This window comes from Electrona antarctica (genome assembly GCF_951216825.1).
Source record: "Electrona antarctica genome assembly, chromosome: 3".
Lineage (NCBI taxonomy): Eukaryota > Metazoa > Chordata > Actinopteri > Myctophiformes > Myctophidae > Electrona > Electrona antarctica.
In genome coordinates, this window is record NC_136808.1 from 47,158,965 (window position 1) to 47,184,829 (window position 25,865).

Genomic DNA, 25,865 nt, shown 5'->3' on the forward strand with positions numbered 1-25,865 from the left:
TTTTTGTTTGATCTGGACTCCGTCTCCTGTTGTTCCCAATCCCAGGATACCTACGGACGGCTGCAATTAGAAGCTACTATTCGAAACTGGCCCCAGTAAAATCTGAATTCCCCCACCCACCCCTTTCCCCCCTCACTGTATATGTTTATTTTCCCTTTTTACCTCCTATGATGATTTCCTGTTTTGACTATATAGTTGTGTATATTCGTACGTCTCTAATTGTTTTGATGAATTGAAAATGGTGGGCCCTATTGATTGATTGATTAACAGTTTGCAGAATTACAGTACATTTCATGTACAACTCAATACAACTGTTAACTGTGAGTGGACGACCCAATTAAGCATTACACATGTTCTTCCTCTGCTGTCATTGTCCCATCTATTCTGCCATTTCTTATTTAGTTCTTTTTTCAGCATAGTCTTGGCTTCCCCTTTGCCAAAAGGCACCTGTTCTACCGTGACCCATGTTATTGTCGTTTCGTTTATTGGCTAACCTTGCGTCACCAGGCTTTCTTTGGGTCACAAGGTGGCGGTAATGCGCCATAACATCATAGCCATACGTTGCCAACTGCTGTAAAACAAGAAGAAGAAGAAGACCAGGCATTCCTATTGGCTGCTTAGAATACTATACGATTGGCTTGGCTGTTGGTAATGTTTACTTCCTGAGGTCAGGAGTCACTCCAGAGTAATCACTCCGATTTGATTTGGCACAATTACTAATCTAATTGTTCTTTTGTATAATAAAAACAAATAACTCGTCGACGTTTTAAAGATGTCACGTGGACCTGGCTTGCCCACGTTAAGAAACAACAGCGATGAAGATTCAGATAGTGAAGATGGATGTACGGATAGTATTTATTTACAACGACCGCTTGTGTTTCTTCTTGAGATGTGGGGAAAGTTCAGTGTCCATTTGTGATGTAATGTGCTTTGATTATAGCATGAGTTGCTTTGGGTTTTGTTCTGTGTGTTTTTCAGTGGTTGGTCCGGCTCTACCTCCTGGCTATAAACGGGGAGAACCCTCCAGCGATTCAGAAGACAGTGAGCGGGAGGTGGTCTTCAAGAGATCCAAGACAACACACACGCACAGAGAGTAGGTTCACTTTAACACACACACACACACAAGGTTCACTTTAACGCATATCAACAACAAACTGCCTAAATATCAGTAGCACAAGAAATGTCAACCAGGGACTGAATTAATTTCGCTCCTATGCCACCAACATGTGGAACGCCCTACCAACAGTCATTAAGACATGTGAATCCCTTGACTCCTTCAAAACCGCTCTCAAAGGGCACCTATACGGACATGCCTACGGACGGCTGCAATTCAAAACTAGCCCCCGTAAAATCTGAATACCCCCCCCCCCCATTTTACCTAATTTTATGATGATTTCCTGTTTTTGATTATATAGAAGTGTAAACAAGTGTAATGCTTTATGGTCTCGTCCACAGTTTTTTGTATTGAGTTGTGCTTGAAATGTACTGTAATTCTAGCCTGGATCCAGCCCAAAGACCCCGCCCACTCTCTGAGTGGACTGCAAGCTTCAAGAAAGCTACAGTCTGATAATCAGGCTACTGTAATTCTGCAAACTGCTGCAAACTTCACTACCTGTGAGACAATGTAAGAAGGGCTTTCTCTTTCTGTGCCATCAAAATAAACAAATTGGCATCCCAATTAAAACCTGGTTAAAAGTAATCAACTCTATGTAGAACCAATTTTACTCTTTGGTTCTGAGATCTACAAATCCATTCTCCGGATCCAGCTGAAAACACCAAATAATGCATGCAGCGCAGAATTAGGATGATTTGACGTGCACGCGCAGGGACGGAATGTAACAGTGCATGTGCGTGCACGCTCCTAGAACGCGTCTCCCTAGATTCAAGAGAAGACGCACGTAATCAACCTCGCGTCACCAGACTTTCCAAGACGCACAAAGTACCCAGTTGTCTAGGTTTACTGGCGCCTGCCCCATATTTTCACACCACGTCAAGTACCGTGCCTACTACTTTGAATAACAACAGGACAGCTTTAACTGTTTATACTTGAGCGCACGGTAAGCTAAGCATGCACACTTACAGCAGTAGGCTATGGCTCCAGTAGGCTACTGCTGCTGTGTGGTGGTGTAACACCACAGAACACCACTGTTGTTCTGCACACAAGATCGCCTCGATCCTCCAGAACAGATTCATTCGTCCAAAGCAAACCTTTTAGTTTCGCTAGTGTGCAGTAAAGATGTTTGTCTGACTATTTTAAGTCACAAAATAGTTTTGTGTTTGCGTCTAAAACTCTCATACACTATTTAACAATAGGCAGGCTATATCAGCTGTTCTGTGATGCGCACATGCACAGGGCGTCATTAAAACGCTGTGGTACCCAGATATACTCCATAACAAGGCACTCACACACAGAGAACCCCTAGAGAGATGAGATGCCCCCTCAGCCAGCTGGCCCTCGGTACTCTGTGTGTTTACTCTGTGTACAAGCACAACCAGAGCCACCAGGCAGAAAACCCACTGGACTAAACCAAATTATAAGGCTGGAAATAGAAATCTGACATTTTGGAAAGAAGCAACCCAAAAGCAGGGCAAACTAATGCTTTTTGTCCATAAACAAAGAATACACGTTGGCAAAATACCTGTGCACTGTGACTGACCCAATACAAAGAAAAACATTGACTATACAGACTCGGTGAGCACAGTCTTGCGATCAAGAAAGGCCGTCATAGGCAGACCTGGCTCCCAAGAGAAGACGGACTGAGTGTTGATTTTGACAGCAAATTTTTAGGGCTGACCCAAAAAAATAAGACGACGTCACACTGATAAGCACCAGCATGCGTGCGCATACCGGCAGCACAAGAACCCCACCTCTCATAAGATGCAATGGAAAAGTTCTAACTGCACTCACGTGTAAAAAAATGCCCCGTCAAACTTTCAGTTGCTGTTTTCTCCCAACGTGGAGGAAGAATGATTAGGATTTTTATTGTGATTTTTATCGCCCTTGAAATATATAATCCTTGGTTTCTGTTGTGTTTGAACAATAATAGCAATTCAAAACAGTTGTCTTCAAAACCACACCTCCAGTCGCTGTCATAAGAACGGGAGGTGCGCTCATGATCACGGCAGCAGAGCCTATTTGTGCACGGCTGCATGCGCACCTGCAGCCCATCAAGTATAATAAATCTATATGCTTCGTCCTGCGATGGATGAAAGTATTCGTACAAATGCATGGTAGGGAAATATGTTCATGGCAAGGACCGCAACATTTACACTTATTAGCCCACAGACCCCATTTGTAAAGTATGAAGGCCCCCAGTTTGTCATGCACCACAGAAACTATGGCCAGTCGCACAGATACTCCCAAATGTATTTTGTGAGTCGCACAGATTAAGTTGTAGGTGCATTTGCGTCCAAAATGTGCCCAATTCTGAGCTCTGGCTTGAGAAAACTCATGGCTTTTGCAACCAGTGATGTTGTGAGGTTGTAGATTAGCTGTTTTCGCCGGAGCGTGTGCATTCCGTTGGTGATTTGTGTCATTTTTTTGTAAAACAGGCACCTCACACTAACTTTGGACGCCGATTAAGGTTCAAGGTGTTTATTGTCACACAGGTACAGCATTGTGAAAAACTTAGGTTGGGTGATGCTCCACAATACACATTAGTTACAGCCGAACAAAGATTACAGCCGAACGATACGGACTATGAAAATTCTGGCTGTGGCGTTTTCATCGGATAGGTCCAGAGAATATGTGTACCGATTTTTGGAAGATTGGCACAAAAGCTGTAGGTGGAAGAGCAAAAAGTGTGTTTGGAAGAAAATTCTAAATGGTCAGGTCAAAATAAAGTTGTATTCATTTAAAAAGTTGTGCATTGCAGCTTTGACAGATGATGATCATTTGCAGGTTCACTGACAAAGTACTGGACCTGTCTGGAATAAAACAAAATCAAAATATATACCTGATCTGATTTTCTTTTGTCCAGCATGGAAGTGACGGCAAAGCCAAAAGATGATGATGATGATGATGATGATGTCGACGAAGATGACGTCGACGGCTTCTTTGGACCAGCTCTACCCCCAGGTTTCAAGAAGCAGCAGAGTTCACCAGAGAGGTGAGCAAGAGGAACTCAAGATATGTGTAGACAAGAGTTTATACTTTTTACATACATTTTATGATTAACAAAATAATGTTCTGTTGTTTACCTCAGGCCGCCAGTACTGGGTCCAGCCTTGCCTCCAGGCTTTCGCAGAGCATCAGACGATGAGGATGAGGATGATGACGATAGCTTCCCAGGGCCTGCACTACCCCCAGGCTACAAAGCTGAGACCTCTAGCAGTGACGGAGAGGATGAGGAAGTCATCGGTCCCATGCCTGCCAAAGAATTGGTTCAGGATTCTGTGGCTCTGGACTTTGAGCGCAGGGCACAAAAGATGAAGGAGAAGCTGACAGGAGATGTGAGCGTTGAAACTTTACTTAAAGACGTGGTGAAATGAAAAATGTTTGTTTTCTCACACTTTCTCTCTCTCTCTCTGTGTGTCTCTCTCTCTCTCTCTGTGTGTGTGTGTGTGTGTGTGTGTGTGTGTGTGTGTGTGTGTGTGTGTGTGTGTGTGTGTGTGTGTGTGTGTGTGTGTGTGTGTGTGTGTGTGTGTGTGTGTGTGTGTGTGTGTGTGTGTGTGTGTGTGTGTGTGTGTGTGTGTGTGTGTGTGTGTGTGTGTGTGTGTGTGTGTGTGTGTGTGTGTGTGTGTGTGTGTGTGTGTGTGTGTGTGTGTGTGTGTGTGTGTGTGTGTAAAAGGATGGTCCTGAGGTCGTCGCTAGAGAAACATGGATGACAGAGCTCCCCCCCGAACTGCAACATATTGGCTTGGGGGCTCGCACTTTCAAGAAGAAGTCTGGCTCAAAGAACAAAGACCGTTCAATGTGGACAGATACTCCTGCAGACACAGAGCGCAAGATTAGTGTAAGCACTGCAGCTCATCAGTTTCAGAATGTGTTTACTTTTTATATTACATGAGTTTAGAATTTACTCCCTGTCTATTGTGATTATTCTTAACAAACAGGAGCGCCTTGAGGCAAAGAAGAAAGGTGAGACTGAGAAAGACGACACCCCACAAATGTCCCAAAAGGACTTGAAACTGGCAACAAAAGTGTCCAAATATAATGTAAGTTGCACTACTAATGTCAATTTGAATAAAACTGATGCCCATAAAAGGGTTGCCCACCTGCCCCTGGCAGCTAAATAAAACACTAAGGGTTGACCACCTGCCCCTGGCAGCTAAATAAAACACTAAGGGTTGACCACCTGCCCCTGGCAGCTAAATAAAACACTAAGGGTTGACCACCTGCCCCTGGCAGCTAAATAAAACACTAAGGGTTGCCCACCTGCCCCTGGCAGCTAAATAAAACACTAAGGGTTGACCACCTGCCCCTGGCAGCTAAATAAAACACTAAGGGTTGACCACCTGCCCCTGGCAGCTAAATAAAACACTAAGGGTTGCCCACCTGCCCCTGGCAGCTAAATAAAACACTAGGGGTTGACCACCTGCCCCTGGCAGCTAAATAAAACACTAAGGGTTGCCCACCTGCCCCTGGCAGCTAAATAAAACACTAAGGGTTGACCACCTGCCCCTGGCAGCTAAATAAAACACTAAGGGTTGACCACCTGCCCCTGGCAGCTAAATAAACACTAAGGGTTGCCCACCTGCCCCTGGCAGCTAAATAAAACACTAAGGGTTGCCCACCTGCCCCTAGCAGGTAAATACAACATTCGGGCAGATGCAGTTTACTTTCAGGTTGCCCGACCGGCAAGTGCTCGTTTGAGAGGGGACGCAACCGTCTATAAACACAACACAAGATATCTGTCTAAACACCTGAACGTGGCCAGAGCTATCTATATTCTGGTCTGTGGAATGTAACATAAGAGCACTGTACCTATATGTGCCGTTTTCACTGTTCACTTAAAAATATAAAATAACAAGTGTGAACCCTTAGTCATATTTATAGCTATGTAGGCATTCTTTTCATCACACAGCCAGCCCCTGAAGGTAAAAACGTGTTAAAATTGAACGGTAATTAAAACTTTACCTATCATCATTTTATAATGGACGATTTACTTTTCAGGCATGTGGGCATGACCTTGAGCAAGTACAACATCAGAGGAACTTGTCATCTTTGTTCATGATTGCTTAATTGTCCATTTAGTCTCTCGAGACGGACAAAGGAAAAGAGGGCGCTGTTTTTCCTTTATTTTTTGACGATAGATTCTCAGCATGCTGTCCATTGGACCTGCAGCTGAACAAAGTGGATGTGTGAATATTTTCTTTGCAAAGTTGCGCTATAAATTACAAAGATTGGAATGCTGCTGTACCATTGTTACTACTCATTCTTTCCTTTTTATCTGTACATTATGAATTAAGTAGTTGCCAGACATGAGCATTGTTTCCCATTGTTTCTTTTTGACAGGAGACTAAGCGTGGTGAATCCTTGGTTAGTTTGCACACAAAGAAGATGAAGAAGAAATCAGAGTTAACGGCCAGCGTTCCAGTGGAGCGGAAGGCATTTGATCGGGAAAGTGACCTGCAGTTTAACCGCTTTGATGAGGCCCAGAAGCAGCGACTTCTAAAGAAGTCTCAGGAACTGAACACACGGTTCTCCCACAGCGAGGACCGCATGTTCCTTTAAGTAAATATAGACCTGCAGTCGTTTTTGAGATACCCGAGTTAGAAATTTTCTTTTGGCTTGTCTTTATATATATATATATATATATATATATATATATATATATATATGAGTTTACTGAATTAATCATTCAAATAGCATTTTATAGCGCTGTCCTCCAGTCGCACTCAACCCCATTACACAAGTCATTCTCTCCTCCATAAGATTAATGAACTGGCCCTTTAGTGACATCACCAAAATGAATGTTTTTTATGTAATTTATCTATGTAAGAACTTAAGTAAGGTGCTGGAGTCACAAAAGGATAATGAAGAAAAAATGAAGGTAAGCTTCGCACACTCAAATCTGCACAATCAATATATTTATTTGAAAGCTTTCGGTCTATACTGACCACCTTCAGGCTTCAGGTATGCCTGAAGAAGGTCAGTATCTAGACCAAAAGCTTGCAAATATTGATTGTGCACAGATTTGAGTGTGCGAAGCTTCCCTTTATTTTTCTTCTTCATGTCATTTATGTATGAAAAAAGAAAAATCAATAAATACATTGTTGGAAAAAATATATATATGATTTCTTAATCTCATGCATGCCATGTGGTCTCCTACAAGGACTATTGAAAGAGGACGGGAAGCGAAGACCGTACGGTGGACTCCATGTTGCTCCCTGGAAGGAAAGAAACATGCGCAATTGAGACCAAGGAATCTGAACGCGGAAGTGTTGGCCGCATATAGCCCATTGCGCATGTTTCTTTCCTTCCAGGGAGCAACATGGAGTCCACCGTACGGTCTTGGCTTCCCGTCCTCTTTCAATAGTCCTTGGTCTCCTATTATCACCACAGCTAGAGTAGTGGCCATCTTGAGTAAAACAAGAATTGATTAAATCAATTAATTACCAGCTGCATTATCTGCGGGGGTATAACTGCCTCTGTGTCCGTTTCAGCGCAGTAGTTTAGGTAGGAACCAAAATTCTCTAAGGTGGAACTATTGTGTTCCCGCCCGGACATATTTGCAGTGTGCACATACATCAGCCAATGAGAACCAGTTGGACTAGAGGACTAGCTTGCACTATACACTGACACCACGGCGCATAATCAGCGCCTCAAACTGTGACTCCGCCCACCCCCTGGGGAAGTTTTGATTTGCGCTCGTTCACTGCAATGCAATTTGCGGCATTTTCAAAACAATATTGAGCAGAGTAGCGATTATCAAACGTATTTGCAATGCCATACGTTGAAAGATCTGTTGCCCGTGGACAAGGCACGCTACCTCCGCAAGTTAGATAGCATTGGCATAGATGTTTGTCCGTATGTGATTAAGGATTGGCAGCCATAGAAAATTCTTACCCCAGGCTAAAACTGGATGTGACGTTTTTGGGCGTTCCTGTCTAGCGTGGTGTCTATTGCATAGCAGCTGGTAAAAATCACAACCCTGTTCTTAGGACTGTCAATCGATTAAACTAAAACCCAAACTAAAGAATATGTCCACATTTGCAAAACAGGCTGTATTGATGTTGGTAACAATAATTTAACTCTTGAGTGTAAAATTTGGTTTCATTTTAAGATCTATAAGGGTCCATCCATACTTTGTACTTAAACGTACATTATAAGTATATTTATAATGCTATAGACATTCAAGGAATACGTTTCCAAAACACATTTTTATCCAACAGAACTATATAAAATATTATGTCATTGGATGATCAAACAATGGTTTCTCCCCTAATGAGGGGAGTTAATACAGTCAGGTGTGCTCCTAATGAGGGGAGAGAGGGAGCGGGTTGATAGTTGAATACTTCTACTCACTTTATTACTTGAGTGGTTACGGACTATTTGTACTGTAAATGGCCAAAGTTCCTAACTACCCTAATGAACATTCTACAGAAGAGGCAATGACAGCTTATTTTACATTTATGTCTGCCTGCGGAAAGTAGTAGACATCTCACCCCAAAATGTCAGAAAGTGAAGAAATGTCACCAGGTGAGTTATCCAGTATTCTTCTTTACACCTACCCCAATCTCTGAAAAAGGCCAATACGACAAAGGTTGACAAAAAAGCCTATAATTTGAGAATGCTCACTCTTATATTCATCAAATTTGCTGAGGTATGACCAAGGTGTCTACCCTACACCAGCGTCAGAATGTAATTTACCTAAAATACTGAAATGTAGTCCTTTAAACATACCTTTTAGTTTAGGCGGAAATCTTATTTTTGTAGTTAGGACTCTTTTATATCTCATTTACAAGAAAAACACATTCATGTCAAATAAGCTGTTACTGCATTGCCTAAGATGCTATTAAACAATAATCAGGGGTTGTGTAACTTGTGTGATATTGAGTACCGTTTTATTGCAAAACAGATTTCTTTAGACATATATACCTATAGTAGCAGAAGACCTCAGATTGATGTGATCCCTCCCTGAGTAACAAAACAATCATGTTTTTGTTTATTTGTATGGTCTCCCATTAATTAGATGGACTAGATATTCAATAAATTAAGAAAGCATTAAGAAGGATCATTCTGGAAGGTGCCATGGCAACATAAAGCTGTCTGGCTTTTCAAGACATGGTCTGTCCTGCTCAAACTTTGTATGTGAGTAGTCAGGTGCAGGCAAGTGGCATGTACCAATGCAAGGTTTGTTGATCGTTTCACTTGTGTACTTTAAGATTCTAAACAGTGTTAAGTTAATTTCCATGGAGAAATAACATTTCTGGAATCCATATTAAAAGGCAATAGGCCTACCTTAATCCCATTCAAAAACCTTGCTCTCTCTCAATTAACCCTTCATGCCTGAAAATCCCTAAATCCCATAAAAAATATAATTTGAGAACTAAATGCATCACATTTGTTTATCCATGAATGTGGATATATATTTGATTTCAGAATAGTTAACCTTTTCATGCTTAAAGCCATAAAATACAATAATCAATGCAAATGCAACAAATTAGCATTGCAAAATAAATGCTTATTTGGAAGTGGTCATGTCCACTACATCTCCTTTCCTATGAATTAATTATTTCAGGATCATGAGAATTCTACAATAAAACATCAACAGAACTTTAGGTGCATGACAAACCATACACAGGTTTTCCATCTTGCTTACAGCCACACTATGTCATCTATAATAAGGAAAAATTAGCTAAATGTGTGGCAAATCTGCAAAACAAATAGCATGACCTTTGACTTCTCCGCATTCACCTTCATCCCTTCCATTTCCAGGCGTGTCTTCCAGGCCGCTATAGCCTCCTAGGTCTTCTCTGGTGTGAGCCATCAGTACCAGGTCATCCGCATAAAGCAGTTCCCATGGTAGTCCACCCCTAACTTCCCTTGATACCCATCCATCACAATAGCAAACAGTAATGGACTGATCCCTCATCCACCCTCACTTCGAACCCATCACTGTCTCCGTTTCCTGTCCTGACTACTGTGCATGCTCTGCTGTAAAGAGTCATACAACTGGGCACCATGGATAAGTGGGAATTTGGACAACTGGGCACCTGTACAACTGGGCACCTGGATGAGTGGGCACCTGGACGAGTGGGCACCTGGGCGAGTGGGCACCTGGACAACTGGGCACCTGGACGAGTGGGCACCTGGACCAGTGGGCACCTGGATGAGTGGGCACCTGGACGAGTGGCCACCTGGATGAGTGGACAACTGGGCACCTGGATGAGTGGCCACCTGGACAACTGGGCACCTGGATGAGTGGGCACCTGGATGAGTGGCCACCTGGACGAGTGGCCACCTGGACGAGTGGGCACCTGGACGAGTGGGCACCTGGACAACTGGCCACCTGGATGGCGTGACGCTAGAGCGAGACCGGCCTTCTACCGGAGTTCTAGTTATAATAATTGTACAGTTCTTTTTAAGGGACCAAGCCCAAAGGGACTTCTTGGTCCCTTATTGTATTTGTCTGTTTTTTTCTTCTTCTTCTCCTTCCGCCAAAAATAGCAGTTCTGGCTGAACGGTACAGTCGGTTTTCGTGAAACTTGGCAATATGGTAGAGAGCCATAGCAAATGGTGAGGATGTGAAGCCCACAACCATTGGGTGGCGCTATAGCACTCAATTGAAAATGTTAACTTTGAACAAGCATAGCTCATGAACCGTTTGACCGTCGGCAATACAACTTTGATACATATATGCGTCTCCTCATGCCAAGTATCGTGTTCTTACTTTTGACCTCTGACCTTTAGATCACCCGCCATTTTGAATTATATGAAAAAGTAGTTATTGGTAATCTATCTCTGGGATCTTTGGGCCTATACGGACAAAAACATCAGAAGTAAAAAATGAAGGTTTTATGAGCCAATGGAAATTCTTCTTCAGCCCCTAATACATACATCACATGTTTATAAAACTTTACAGTATGGTTGAGGGTCATGCCAAATAGCGCTGAAACCAGTCTTACTCCAATTGGCCAAAGGGGGGCGCTATAGCATTTCTTTGTTTTTTAAATGAAAACTTTGAACAGGCATAACTCGTGCCTCGTTTGCCCAAAAGTGTGCCTTGACTCATGGGGAACACATCTGTTCATTTCACCAGTAAGCACCACCATCAGTTTTCCCACCATTTTGAGCAGTGTAAAAAACACTTAAATCTGATTGTCTGCCGGGATTTTTGCGTGCAATCTTATACACACAATCTATAGACCATTATTGGAAGTCTCAGATGAAGAGAAGTTTGTTCATCGTGAAAAATGTACAAAAAAAATATAGCTGCAAGCAGCGATAACAGGCACTTTGAACAGGCATAACTCATGCCTTGTCTGTCTGTCTTAAAGTGGTACTGTTGAGCAGCCTAAAAGGGCTTATTGCTTGGTCCCACCTTATCGCAGCTTGCCGTTATATTTGTGTTTGTATACATCAAACCCGAAACAGTGTGTATGCGACTATGTGTGCGTGTGCGTGCGCATGCGTGCAGGCCATGTGGAGAGCACCAAACTCTGACTGTTGTCAGCTGTTGTCACGCTGCTTCTCTGCACTGTGTCTGGGCTGATCCAGCCTGATGCAGTCAGGACAGTGAGAGAGGTCAAGCGGGGTCTCAGCTCTCTCGCTCTCCCTGTCTGACTGTATGGCATTGCTCCATTGATCATTAAGGCTGCTGATATTCCCTGTCATCAGCTGGCATGTCATGAATGGGAAGAAATGTGTTTGATTTTGAAAAAATTAAAAGTGTGACGTCCAAACTAATTTATGCTTCATCCTTATGAATGTAGGCCTTTGATTTCTGATGGCGTGCATCACATGCGTGGACGTGAATGTGATGAGGCGTCTATTTGCCTTTGTAAGTGTGGTACTGGTATGTCACATTGTATCGGCTATTCTCCCCTGATTCCTTTGCCTTGAATCTTACACCAAAACAAATCTGCTGCCAACCCTCTCGCAATGAGCTTGAGAGTCAAGCAATTAAACCTCTTCACACGCCACACATATTTCTCATGCCGTCAAATCACCCAAACCTGGATGAGTGGGCACCTGGACAACTGGGCACCTGGACGAGTGGGCACCTGGACGAGTGGCCACCTGGACGACTTAGCACCTGGACGAGTGGGCACCTGGACAACTGGCCACCTGGATGGCGTGGCGCTAGAACGAGACCGGCCTTCTACCGGAGTTCTAGTTATAATAATTGTACAGTTCTTTTTAAGGGACCAAGCCCAAAGGGACTTCTTGGTCCCTTATTGTATTTGTCTGTTTTTTTCTTCTTCTTCTCCTTCTGCCAAAAATAGCAGTTCTGGCTGAACGGTACAGTCGATTTTCGTGAAACTTGGCAATATGGTAGAGAGCCATAGCAAACGGTGAGGATGTGAAGCCCACAACCATTGGCCAAAGGGTGGCGCTATAGCACTCAATTGAAAATGTTAACTTTGAACAAGCATAGCTCATGAACCGTTTGACCGTCTGCAATAAAACTTTGATACATACTGTATATGCGTCTCCTCATGCCGAACATGTATCGTGTTCTTACTTTTGACCTCTGACCTTTAGATCACCCGCCATTTTGAATTATATGAAAAAGTAGTTATTGGTAATCTATCTCCTCCGGGATCTTTGGCCAGCCTGATGCAGTCAGGACAGCGAGAGAGGTCAAGCGGGGTCTCAGCTCTCTCGCTCTCCATGTCTGACTGTATGGCATTGATCATTAAGGCTGCTGATATTCCCTGTCATCAGCTGGCATGTCATGAATGGGAAGAAATGATTTTGAAAAAATTAAAAGTGTGACGTCCAAACTAATTTATGCTTCATCCTTATGAATGTAGGCCTTTGATTTCTGATGGCGTGCATCACATGCGTGGACGTGAATTTGATGAGGCGTCTATTTGCCTTTGTAAGTGTGGTCACATTGTATCGGCTATTCTCCCCTGATTCCTTTTCCTTGGAATCTTACACCAAAACATATCTGCTGCCAACCCTCCACTGGATCCTCTTCATCCAGTATTTGAGAGACAAAGGGAATTAAATAATCTCAATATCCTCAACCCCTCACCCGTTAACTGTAGTGAAAAGCAGAAATGCGCGTTCGTCTAATCATCTGCTCTCTCTTGTGACTGTGAGAAGTGCTGAGCGCATTTGTACGTCATTGTTCCATTGATCATTTGGCCTCCCATGTTGCCGACAGCGGCGACAGGACGGCAGAGAGGACAACAGAATAGATCAGACAGAGAGAGATAGACAAAGAGATAAACTGTTCCAGAGAGTCATTAATTTGTGATGTAGTCTGTCTTATCAGACAGGAAACATAGGCACACATCAGTTAAGGCATGGGTTCCCAAAGTGGGGTCCGGGGACCCCTGGGGGTACCTAGCTCAATTAGAGATAGTTAGGAACCAAATGGACCCATAAGGGGTCCATTTGTTCCATTTGTACACTCAGAGTTAAATTAACAGTGGTTTTACAATATAAATTGGGGTACCACAGATAGAAATGCCATTAAACCGGGGGTCCGTAGCATAATGCGTGTGAAACTGGGGGGTCCATGAAATTAATATGTTTCGGAATCACTGCTAGAGCCTTAAGAATCCTGCCTTATCAGGGTCACTGGCATATGTTTTCAAATGGGGGGTCCGTGGCCTAATAAATGTTGATTTGGGGGTCCTTGACACGAAACATTTTGGGAACCACTGAGTTAAGGTGCACCATATGACCAATATAGATTAGAGTCACCATCTCTTAGTCACCTGGTGCAACTCTTTCACTCATGTTAAATGCTATCATTCAAAAGGTGGCTTATCATTGATTTCTGATGCTGTGCATCACATGCGTGGACGTAATTTGATGAGGCGTCTATTTGCCTTTGTAAGTGTGGTACTGGTATTCACATTGTATCTGCTATTCTGCTCTGATTCCTTTTCCTTGGAATCTTACACCATGCAATCTTGCAGTTCGGACAGAAATGGCCGATTTCCTCTTCCACATATGACGTAAATTCTCCATTCATGTCAATGGGAATTTAATGTTTGTGTAAGACACATTCTGATTTGCTTGTCTTCTATCTTATATCTATAAATACTGTTGTAATCAATCCACGTAACTCGAGAACCGTTCGCCCCACCGACTTCAAATTCGACACACGCGTCTGGAGTGCAGTGCCCGGTGTCGAGTCGGTCGGACCCACGGTTGTCCAGAACTGCCCCAAAAAGGCCTGTGCCCGGGCTCTGGACAGGGCCCCTGCCCAGTGTCCATATAGCCTACACTACAGTATGGAGCTGGCTTGTTCTGACATCATTGAGGTCTGCATATAGACTCCATATTTGGGCATGCCTGAAAAAGAACTCCATATATGGGCATAAAAGGGACACAGACATAATATCTGGGTGGGGCATGCATTTCCAACTTGCATCGTTCCAAGTAGGCCAGTGCCCAACGGGCACCGCTGTAGAGGCTCCACGGGCGACGCTCTAGTGATGGAAATTCTCCATTCATTGTCAATGGGAATTTAACGTTTGTAGGACAAAAATACCGATTGACTTATCGTATTTGCCATTTCATTTGAATTTTGGCCGCTTTATGCTTCCATACTTGTGCATCATGTATGAAACCCTCCAGAAAATATTTTTTTGGTTGAAACCACTGATTTTGCCTCTCAATTTCCTCTTCAGGCAATGGCAAAACCACCAGTGAGGAATAACCTGCATTTGCTTCACCACACAAATTAATTATTTCATCTAAATTACATTTCATTGCATGCATTGACATTTGATTTCATGAGTTCCTTCAATGTTTCTCTGGCTTTTGCAGCCTTAACTGCCAATCCTCTTGTCTTGACATTTTTAAACCAACATCTCCAATCCTTTGGCTGAGTTTAGGAGTATGCTTGACAACTCTTTTTTTCTTTTCAGGTGTAATGTCGCCATCCTGTGGCGGGGCATCGCCATTACCACTAGACATGATTTTTCTGTGTCCATATGTAGGTTGTGATCCTACTGGGTCATAGATATTATTTCTGGTGGAAAACCTTGTATGTTATGGCAAATGCAGGTATCCAAAAAAAGGGGTGGTTTGCCCCCTGGGTAAAATCAGAACGGAGCACGATGATTTTGGATGCAACCAAGAGATTCCTGAAGATAGTATAGACTCTATACTATCTTCAGGAATCTCTTGGCTGCATCCAAAATAGAGGATATAAGGGGATATATTAAACCCAGGCCGCTGGGTCTGGGTCTTAGAGAGACTATAATGAACCGGGTCGGGATCACTGGGTGGGCACTATAAATAATTGGCACCAAATTAGTTATACATATGGATTAGAAACCAGTAGGTGGCGGTAATGCACAAATATGTTTGCCAACCGTAAACCCTAATAGAAGAAGAAGAAGAAGAGATAATAGCATTGCATTCAATGTTAGCTCATTATTTGTGTAGCTTCTCTTTTCTGATTGATTTAGCCTCCGATGAACTTTAAAGAATGTCAGAGAAAGGAGAAGTCGATTTAACTGGTGCTAAACTGAACACTGGTGTATGGCTCGTAAAGGTAGGTGTGATTGTTTCAGACAGATCAAATACATGTTCATAAAGTTAGTCGTTAGCATAACGTTAGCCAACGAGCTTTAGCTCCAAAGCACTTGATGTGTGCTGTTTCGTTTCCGTTAGTTTTCGTGTTTATCCGAACTAGTACGTTCATTGTTAGCCTGCATCTGGGAGCAAGACTTATAGATGTATTTTGAAAGTAAAAGTCAGACTCGAGAGACTTTAATTATGCGAATTTCATATGTAAGGCTTGGGAAATAAACATTGCATTACACAGATATAACATGTATAGCCTACAGTATAATCTTAATTGATCCAAGGCTAGTTCACACCAACCATTGACAACATCGACAGCACACGTCCAACCAAACAGAAAAGTACATCTGATTGTATTAAACGGAAAGTAGCTCATACTAATATGTCTATAGTGATTTTTATTAAACAAATCCTTTGCAGATGGAAAGAGGGTAATTCAAGCTTTCCGTACAGCTGCAATGTTGGTGTTTTTGGATGTATGGGCTGTCAATGCCACAGACGAAAAACAGTCTTAAGTCCACACTATTGATCCATAATGTATAAATGATAGATAAGGGTTCAGGACAACGAGGCCTTTTCGTGGAGGGGTCAGAATGAAATGTGGACTTAGACTGTTTTTCGTCTGTGGTACTCTGGTGTTGCAACTCTACATGATTAAACAAAAAATAAAAAAGTAATTGCATTTCAATGTAGCTAAGCATGTGATCCAATTAACCAATGGGCTGGTGTTTTTAAAGTGATTATCATTAGCACAAATGTAAAACCTTAAAGGAAATGGAAGCCATCGTTCTCATGATAATGACAATCTAAACATTTTTGTATTTAAAAAATATATATATCTGCCTAATTATGATGTCACTGGAGGACGGTTTCTAAACTGCCCACAGCCCTCCTATGAGACACAGACGAGTAGAAAAAAATCGTGCCATTTTATCATGATTATTAGTGAGGACCTATTATATGAAGATAGGTTGAAAAGTGGTGAAGTGGTCCTTTAATATCTGGTAAGAGTGCATTTACAAAATGTCTGTGTTCCATTGTGCAGGTGCCAAAATATTTGGCTACACAATGGGCAAAGGCGCCTGGGAGAGGCGAGGTTGGGAAAATAAGAATTGGCAAGTAAGTGAAGAAGAACTATGATCCGGTCTACTGTTGCTGTCTTGAGAATGTGTGTTCTGTTATTATTAGATTGCAATGTTTTGTTCTTACCCTACTTATTATTACACCTTAAATCAATATTTGTGACTGCTGTTTCTTTCAGGAACCAGGGAAAAGCAGAGGTATGTGATTGTCAATTTTGTTTTAATGTGGATACACCCTGTCTCCAATTGAAAGTTGCTTGATTCTTATTTATCCAGGCGTGCGTGTGTGTTTGCGTGCGTGCGTGCACGCGACAGAGATGCCCATGAGTCACGGACCTCGAGTCATTGAGCCCGAGATCTTATTCGTGCAATGTTCCAAAACAGAGCTACAGCTATATCGTCATGACAACTTTAGATGGGATATTGAATATCTAATACTGTAAGTTTACGTTTTACATCAATCAGCCTCTCAAACCTATGGCTTGTTCCAATGCGTAACTTGCGTCGGGCTGGCTACCCCTCAAAATAACAGACATACAAGCTGTCGACACGCTGTTTCATGGCGTGTTGACAGCTTGCAGATCTGTTCTTTTGGACACAACATAATCGATGATGCGCGACGAAATATAGGCTACAACTAAACATGTTTGTAACCAAATAAGCCTGTAGGTACTGTAACATTACGTGGGCAAGATATATGGAACTTGATGTTAATGCAGTGAACGTTAATTACGTAGTGTTACTGTTAAATAACGAGGTCAGAACAGAAGCTGCAGCGCACATGATCCATGAAACCCCATGTTTCAAAATGTTTCCTCACAGTCTATCCCATCCTCGTATCAACATATTAAACAAATGCAAAGTTAAATAAAGTTGGATATCTGATGCGGACACAAACATATGTGTTTAGTTTTGCCGTTTTCATATTTAAATGTTATGATGAAAGGCTCCATTGTGTATCAGTATGTGCGCATCGCCACTGTGGAATGAAATCAACTGAGCTCTGCTCAGCTGAGGTTCATTTGTGCAATTGCGCTGCGGGAGGGGAAAGAAAAGGGATGGGATTGGATAATTTTTTTTCGGGCATTTCACTCATTAATGTGTGTCCAAAAATACGGTAATTACTCAGTGAGTCATTGAGCTCGAGGTCGAGTCGAGTCTGGAGTCTGGGGGTCGAGTCTAGAGTCCCATTTTGTGGCGACTCGAGTAAGAGTCTTTAACTCGAGTCGCCAAGATCTAGTAAAGCAAGGTCTTTGTATGATGCTTGTCTTTTACAGGTGTCTTTCACTTTGAATGAAGATCTGACACAGATTGATTGCGCCGGAGGCAAATCTGTGTCTGCACCTCGTGAGCATCCATTTACCATGCAGACAGTGGACAAGGGTCAGACATTGGCTGTCTTCACTGAAACTTCCTCAGGTGAGCCGCCCTCGGGATGCAACACCTGTGTCACATCGCCCTTGGGATGCAACACCTGTGTCACAACAAAACTCAGAGGTGTCCTGATATTGGAAAATAATAGACATGGAAGGAAGAGTGTCAAGGCTCATTCATAGTCTGAATTTTCGGTGGTGAGGTGACCACCGAACTTCATGACGTCACGAGCCGCGGTGAAGAAACCACAACAAACCACCGCCCCAGCCCTTCTCTCTGTTTTTACTCACCACCACTCAACGTTATTTCAGCTCCGGTGGTCAGCTCACCACCGGAGCGGTGGTCACCTCACCACCGGAGCGGTGCTCACCTCACCACTGGAGCGGTGGTCAGCTCACCACTGGAGCGGTGGTCACCTCACCATCGGAGTGGTGGTCAGCTCACCACCGGAGCGGTGGTCAGCTCTCCACCGGAGCGGTGGTCACCTCACCACCGAAAATCCAGACTATGAATGGGCCTTCACTCTCCACTGTGTCCGTTACCATGGCTACTTATCAAAGAAAACAATATATTATGTTTTGACTTAATAATTGAAAATATTCAGTTAAAAACAGCTACCAAAAGCTGTGTTGTCTTGGTAACCATTCTTAGTCCAACAAACGGCTTATACAGTACGTTGTATTACTGTTGTTCTACTGTAGGTACAGTTTATTCTATGATAAGCATCTAGTTTTGAATGGTGACACAACTTTGACCAGGACCTATGTTTGAGGTGTCCTGGTATACAACATGTATTGCCATCTAATCACAAATGAGTATTAACTCGTGGTATATAATATAACGTGAATTAAAGCTACAATCCCTAGGTTGCATGTCTGTTGTCTCTCCTGACAGAGATGCAATTGCATTGATGTCTTAACTAAAATAAAGATGATGGTGCATCTAGTATCCAAATCCAATCAAATGCATTGTCTTCTTCAAATAACCTTATTGACATTGTCAACCAGTACTGTCTGACTACTACCCGACATTTCTCAATGGAAAAGTAGGGAGACGACTGCTGATGTGTTATATTTTATGAACCTACTCTACCATACAGGTTCAAATGTTTAATTCATTAAAATAAGTCTGGGATTGTAGCTTTAATGGTTAACTGTGTGTTCTATTCATAAAACATCTAAGGGGTAAGTTCTGTGTGCCAACTGCCAATACAAGGTGGAAGAACTCATTCCATTCTGCTTCTTTGTGTGCATCTGGCTCTAATACACTCTAATACACGCCTAATTCTTCTTAGCTTTTAGTGTGTCGTTGTCTACTATAACCCTGAAACATAATATACTGTATGTAGTCATGGATAAGTCATTAATAATAAAACTTAATTTGTATAGCACCTTTCATGACATGAAATGCAGCTCAAAGTGCTTTACAGAGCAATGGAGAAGAAAGGAAAGGCAAGGCATAAAACATTAAAATAATAGCAGTAATGCAATGCAGTGATGACATGAATAACAAGGAATTTAAAAGATCGACTAAAAGCAAGAGTGTAGAAGTAGGTCTTGAGCTGTGCTTTAAAAATGTCTACAGAGGCTACCTGTCGAAGGTATAGTGTGAGCAGTGAGCAGTAGGAACTAATTTTGCTCCTTATAAATGACATAGTATTAGCAGGAATTATGTTAAAAAAAATATATTGAACCAAGTCATCTTGTCTGAACGAGTGTGTCCATTAGGTTCCACTGCCAAAGTTAAATTACGTACGTCTTATCTACAGCCAGCGAGCGAACAGACTTTTATTTTTTATCAACGTTGTTGTATAGATATATACACTGTATAAACAGTATAATAATTCTCCATTAGTGCAATGTACTACATTTCAGGTGTGAAATCTTCTATATAACATCCCACCCCCTCCCCCAAAAAAGGCATGTGGGACCCCCTGCCACAAAAAATTGCCTTGCTGTGCATGGTGGTACTCATGTCAATATCCCAAGGTTGGCAGGTCTGCTTATTATGTATAAATTACTGCTCCGATGTGAATGTGTACCTGATTCCTATTTAATCTTATTGCTATTAGCCTACTTTTTGTTATTCTCTCTCTCTCTCTTGGGGTTTTCAGTTCATTGCCAATATATGATCACAGACCATTTTTGCAAGCTGCCTTTTGAAAAGTTGGGATCTTTTGTGTGTGATTTGGACCTTGTTAACATAGACCTGTCAATCAACACAAATCTGGCTCAATCTTTGTAGAGTTGCTTTAATGTGTGTGTGCATGGAGGTCTTTGAATGTGCCGCAACACTCTTGTCCTTGGATTATTATGAATTCTATTCAATCCTTTTTTAAATGATGGACGCTACTTGAGCTTGTGCTGTTCCTGTTTGTATTGTGCTCCTAGTGGCACACCTTTTGAGTGTCGTGTGCGCTGGTGTGTATGTGTTTAAATGTTGGTTGGTGGAGTGTCTCTGTGCTCGCTTGTGTGTGAGCGCATGCTTGCTTGCTCATGTGCACGATCGTGCTCATAAGTTTGTGGATAGTATACACGGAGAAGCAGCTCCGTGTATCATCAATCGTCTCATCTGCGATTGACGGATGACTAAACCCTTTGGGTGAGGTTCTTATTGTTCGACCCCCCCCCCCCTCCTTCCGTCTTCCATCTCTCTGCTGTCATTTCACCATCCCTCCCTCCCTTCCTGTAGGCCAATCAGAAGAGAGCTCGGGTTCGGGGGCGGGGGCAGGTCCAGGTGAGTTCCTCCGTCTAAATCCCCAGAGGGTCTCAGAGTTGCATCAATGGGAAACATACAGGATGTGGGTCTCGTTTTCATGTTTTTGGGAATGTGGTTCCCTTTGGCTTTGTGCCATAGGATCAGAATTATCCACTCAGGGAGGCAACGTGTCTGCTAAGTTAGGGCCTCTTTTCTGTTGGCAAAGATCTCTGGAATTACATGTAGTTCCTGTGGTCTTGTGTAGAGGATTGGTGCCAGACGATTTGAGATCTCCGCCTACCGATAAGTCTAGGCCAGGGATCTTTTAAATGCAAGGTAGTTACTGGAACTCCCATGCAAAGTGCTGGTAACAAAGCTATGCCTGCTGATTTGGAAATGAATCATGTCACCGCACCAATATGAAGGACTGCCATAAAGGCTGTTTTATGCAATGCAGTGTAAAAAAAAAAGTTTCCAGTCACCAGTTTTAGCAACAGAAGCTGGGATATTGTGCTATGTCTCCGTTGAGCAAAGCGTTTAGAGACTGAGTTGTGAGTCTAGTAGAGGTTGGAAAGGCTGTGGTCAAAAAAAGGGTCAAGGTATTTCAGACTCAGAGTGTAGCTCAGCTTGCTGATGTTTGCTTAGATGCAAGTTTTTGGTAAGCTGCTGTTGTGGTGCAGTGTTGGTTAAAGGAATGTTCACGTGTAGATCAATTTATTGGAATTCAAGAAATACAGAAAAGGTGCAGCATTGAGTGAATTGCACAGGATTCATATAAACAGCAAGGTTTGTGAAAGTATCTTGAGTTGTTACCATCTGTTTTTATAAAGATATGGATTGAAAATTAATGGGAAAGGAACATGTATACATTTGCAGTGTGTATTAAATTGTGTTTTGATTAAATCTCATCTGCTGTAGATAAAATAGCTCTGGAGGGAGTGGTGGTGCAGAAAGCAGAATGCAGACCAGCTGCCAGTGAAAACTACATGAAGTTGAAGAGGTAAGTAATGCGATGGAAACACGTGTGTGTGCGTGCGTGCGTGCGTGCGTGCACACACACCAAACAGATGAACCTCACATTGTTACTCATTCAGAAAACTCTGTCTTGTGGTGTTTTCTCTCTCTCTCCCCCCACATAAGGATATGTCCACTTCTTATCAAGTCAAGTTGTAAACATTGAGAACTGTTTTGACGTGAGGGGATATCAAGGTGGAGATCAGACCACCAGAACATTTTCTAACTGTGACTAATGGCACCATAGACTCATAGCTAAATTAGAGTCAAAGTGGCAGTACAGTGACAGTCTACACACCAGCGTCATCGACAAGCAAACTTAAGAACTACAGACTGGCATTTCTTATACATGTCAAACTTGTAGGCTGGAAAATGGCAAAGTGGGTGGAGTTAACCCAGAATGTTTTGCGGCTTTCGCCTTTATTTTATATATTTTTTATAGAGGGATCAGAAAGTAGGCTGACAGGAAATGGGGGAGAGAGATGGGGGAGTGACATGCAGTGAAGGCCGTCGGGATCGGGAGTCGAACCCCGCGGCACACTGCCAGACTTGGACTACCGGCCAAGGTGCCTGGACCGCTGAGGCACGGCCCAGGCCGTTAACCCTGAATCTTAACCGCATAAAAGGCAGGCAGACTAAGGGGCAGTGTGCAACATAAGTGGAAAGCCTGATTTATGCTCCATAGTACGACGGTGTGGCTCACCAAAATCACCCAAATGATCACAAAATCAAGTTCAGAGTCTGTGGGGTATTGTGTGCTGGTAAGCGAAGTATAAATACACTTTACATCGTACTGAGTTTTTGTTGTTTTTGTACAATGTTTAGTGGTGTGGGTCACAATACCAGCATGTTGACTTTGATTTCAATACCTGCTATGGTATCTTGATTTAGGTTGTGAAACAATAACTCCTCAAACTCCTCTGTAACAACCAAAGTCCATTGTGTCGTTTTAATGCTGAAAGCATTGTGATCTATTCATTTAGTAATATCAATATCCATTTTGATAGCAAATTATCACCTGCAACCTTTTTTTCCTAAGACGTGTACAGACGTCTTGGGCACACCATGGGATAATTCTAAAGACGTCTTGGGCACAAATTGTGTTAAGTCAGGCACTTTTTTTAACGTTTAATATGAATAGATTTTTATGCCTGAATCTATTGCATTTATAAAATATCGTCTCATATTGAATGTTGAACCAGCGGGAACCCCTTTTGGTGTTTTAACTAAGCGTTATGTTATACTTTAGCTCTTGAAAAATAGCAGATCTACAAGCTCATAGCGCGCCACCGAGTGGCGCGCTACAAGCTTGTAGGTCTGCTATTTTTGAAAAATCGTGAAAATGTGGCACAAACCTTTGAATATATATTCTTTCAGAAGACTTTTTTCTTAATTTCGACGTCGGGTCTAAATGGGTTAAAAGGAATGTCACTGGCACAGATCAATACTGTGAACGGAAATGAGTGTGATTTTGTCATTTGACAGGATACAAATTGAAGAGTCCTCCAAGCCTGTGAGGCTGTCTCAGCAGTTGGACAAAGCTGTCACCAACAATTACAAACCTGTAGCCAACCATGCTTACAATGTAAGAAAGATTGCCTCCTATTGTACATCCCAAACTGTCTTGTTTCACAGGTTACTGCAGGGCACTTGACATACTTGGTATATCTGTGAGAAAGACATCTTTTACCAAAGCTGTTTGTTTTTTAATTTTATTTTTGTCCTAAAGCGTGAATATGACAAGAAGAAGAAGGAGGAGGGTAAAAGAGCCAGGGCTGACAAGCAGCAAGTACTGGACATGTTGTTCTCTGCCTTTGAAAAGCACCAATTCTACAACATCAAAGACCTGGTGGACATCACCAAGCAGCCTGTGGTAAGGATAACGACTGACACTGGCTTCATTCACTCAGCTCTTAATGTCATTGGCTCTGAAAACCTTGGATTCAAAGTTAATGTTTTGTCACGGAGCAGGTAGCAACATGATCAGATCTTTGCCTACTGGTATGTGTGGTCACATCTGGGCTAAAACTAGATGGAAACTATTTAGAAATGATAAAATCACACCTGTGTGAAGGGAGGGCCGCTCTTATCATCGTACATCTTCGTGACGTAACATGTCGATTTGCTCGTCCACATGACGTACATTCTCCATTCATTGTCAATGGGAATTTAATCTTTGTGTAAGACGAAATCTACACTAATAGCTGAATATAGGAGGGGCTAAATAACAGCTTCACAGAACCCCAAATACTTTACGGTAGTCCTTCATGGAATGGTATCAGGATTGGTTTTCAAAGCGGCGAGCATAGGTTTGTTGCCGCTGGTTTTCTTGGCGTCCAAGACATTAATTTAATTTAGATTTCCCCAGATATCTGATCAACAGGCTATGCGAGACTGTACAACATCATTTAGTATAAATAAAGTATGCAAGTTACCATAATGCATGAAGCGCTCCATATAGTGCATCCTATATAGGCTATAATGGATTGGATAAAACAATCGGCATTAGTAGACCCTCCTCCTCACTAGCAAATGTGTCTTCTTCCAGAATTACTTGAAGGAAATCCTGCATGACATAGGCATCTACAATGTGAAGGGAACGCACAAAAACACCTGGGAACTCAGGCCTGAGTACAGACATTACCAAGGCGATGAAAAGATGGATGAATAATAGCTTTGTCTTCACCACCTTTAGGGATAGCAATTCCATCAAATATGTATGTTTTAATGTACAATTTGTTCATATGTTGGTATTTTTCTTCCAAGTTTTATGAGTATGTGTATATTATGTTTGCTTGCACCTTTATGGATGGCAATTCTTTCTAGATGTTTTAACACAATATTTGGTAATGTTTTTTGTTGATACATTTTTATGAGGTTCTGTATGATCAACTTAAAATTTAATTGTTTTCAATGAATAAAATGTTTGATTAAAATTGTTTACATACTGAAGACACTAGTTTGCTTTGTTACTAAAGCATTTTAGAGAATAATGGAAACAATTGACCTATACCTAATTAGTTTGAATGAAATGGAAACTGATTATTCTGTTGGAGCTGTCTGACAGATAATACATTTCTTATTTTTATTTGACACTCGCTATGGCTTTTCAAATGTCCAGTATGTTCCCCCTGCCAAATAACCCCTTGAATTGAATTAATACCACTGTATTAGAATATACTATTGCACTGTAGACTACTGTCAACGTGGTGGATCCCTGAGAGGGGGTGAAATGGATTAGCCACAAAATACTAGCTATATATAATCTCTATCTCTGCTTCTTTATAAGGTGTTAACTCACTAGATAATAGTTTAGGCTACTTCTCAAATTGACCCGAAAGACGGCTACCTCGTAAATCCTATAAATTAAACAAAACATCAGGTTTTTCTTCTGTGAAAACCCTTATTTTGAAGGTCCACGTGACCCGAGGTGTGTAGTGTAGTTACGGACTATCGTTTTATCTTTCATCCGGAAAATAAATATTGTAACCACAATCATCTGGTAAAAAAATCACACCCGTGTGAACTGAGTGGTGCAGTGACGTCACACACTAACCATAGCAACCATGCTCACCCCTACGTGGCCCCACGTACAGGTACATACAGACAAAGCTGGTTATTGGAGTGGTTTGCACCACTCAAAAATAACGCAATCTGGGAAAATAATATGGGATGAATGCTGTGTCCGAGCACGAAAATAGCGTTTGGTTGGTTTTCATCACCAAGTGTCACTGTTGTGCAGCCTAATACACACATTAACTGCATGATGATTTTGGGTGTGACAGTACAGTATAGTTACAGTACAGTAGAGGGACCCCCTCTGTCATTTCTCAACCATTTTGGACGCGGGGCGGCTTGCCGGAACCGGCCCGCCCCCCTGGGCGTGTTCCTGGGGGTCTGGATGTTCCGGGGACCCCCACGCGGTAACTGTCATTTCTCGACCGTTTTGGATGCGGGGCAGCTCACCAGAACCGGCCCGGCATCCTGGGCTTGTTCCTGTGGGTCTGGAAGTTCTGGGGACCTCCTGGGGA

General features: G+C 42.4%; 2 protein-coding genes across 4 annotated transcripts; both read left to right on the forward strand.

Annotated features, from left to right (window-relative positions):
- Positions 1-631: 631 nt before the first annotated feature.
- On the forward strand, positions 632-10,032 carry gpalpp1 (GPALPP motifs containing 1). Of its 2 annotated transcripts, XM_079496832.1 has the most exons (8): positions 632-842; positions 979-1,093; positions 3,981-4,109; positions 4,206-4,452; positions 4,791-4,955; positions 5,056-5,157; positions 6,458-6,676; positions 9,884-10,032. In XM_079496832.1, exons 1-7 carry the CDS (start codon positions 773-775, stop codon positions 6,674-6,676), a joined length of 1,047 nt encoding a protein of 348 aa, XP_079352958.1. In that variant the 5' UTR covers positions 632-772; the 3' UTR covers positions 9,884-10,032. The 2 variants fall into 2 exon arrangements, with proteins under 2 accessions (XP_079352958.1, XP_079352959.1); XM_079496833.1 differs by lacking the exons at positions 632-842; positions 979-1,093; positions 9,884-10,032 and adding an exon at positions 1,504-1,624 and having other exon boundaries at positions 6,458-7,303.
- Positions 10,033-15,451: 5,419 nt separating this feature from the next.
- gtf2f2a (general transcription factor IIF, polypeptide 2a) lies at positions 15,452-24,786 on the forward strand. 2 transcript variants are annotated; one of them, XM_079496834.1, is made up of 9 exons: positions 15,452-15,635; positions 16,713-16,786; positions 16,929-16,947; positions 18,027-18,168; positions 20,815-20,859; positions 21,739-21,820; positions 23,320-23,419; positions 23,564-23,707; positions 24,383-24,786. In XM_079496834.1, the coding sequence occupies exons 1-9, from the start codon at positions 15,570-15,572 to the stop codon at positions 24,503-24,505; spliced, it is 795 nt and encodes a 264-aa protein (XP_079352960.1). In that variant the 5' UTR covers positions 15,452-15,569; the 3' UTR covers positions 24,506-24,786. The 2 variants fall into 2 exon arrangements, with proteins under 2 accessions (XP_079352960.1, XP_079352961.1); XM_079496835.1 differs by lacking the exon at positions 20,815-20,859 and having other exon boundaries at positions 15,454-15,635.
- The last annotated feature ends 1,079 nt before the right edge of the window (positions 24,787-25,865 follow it).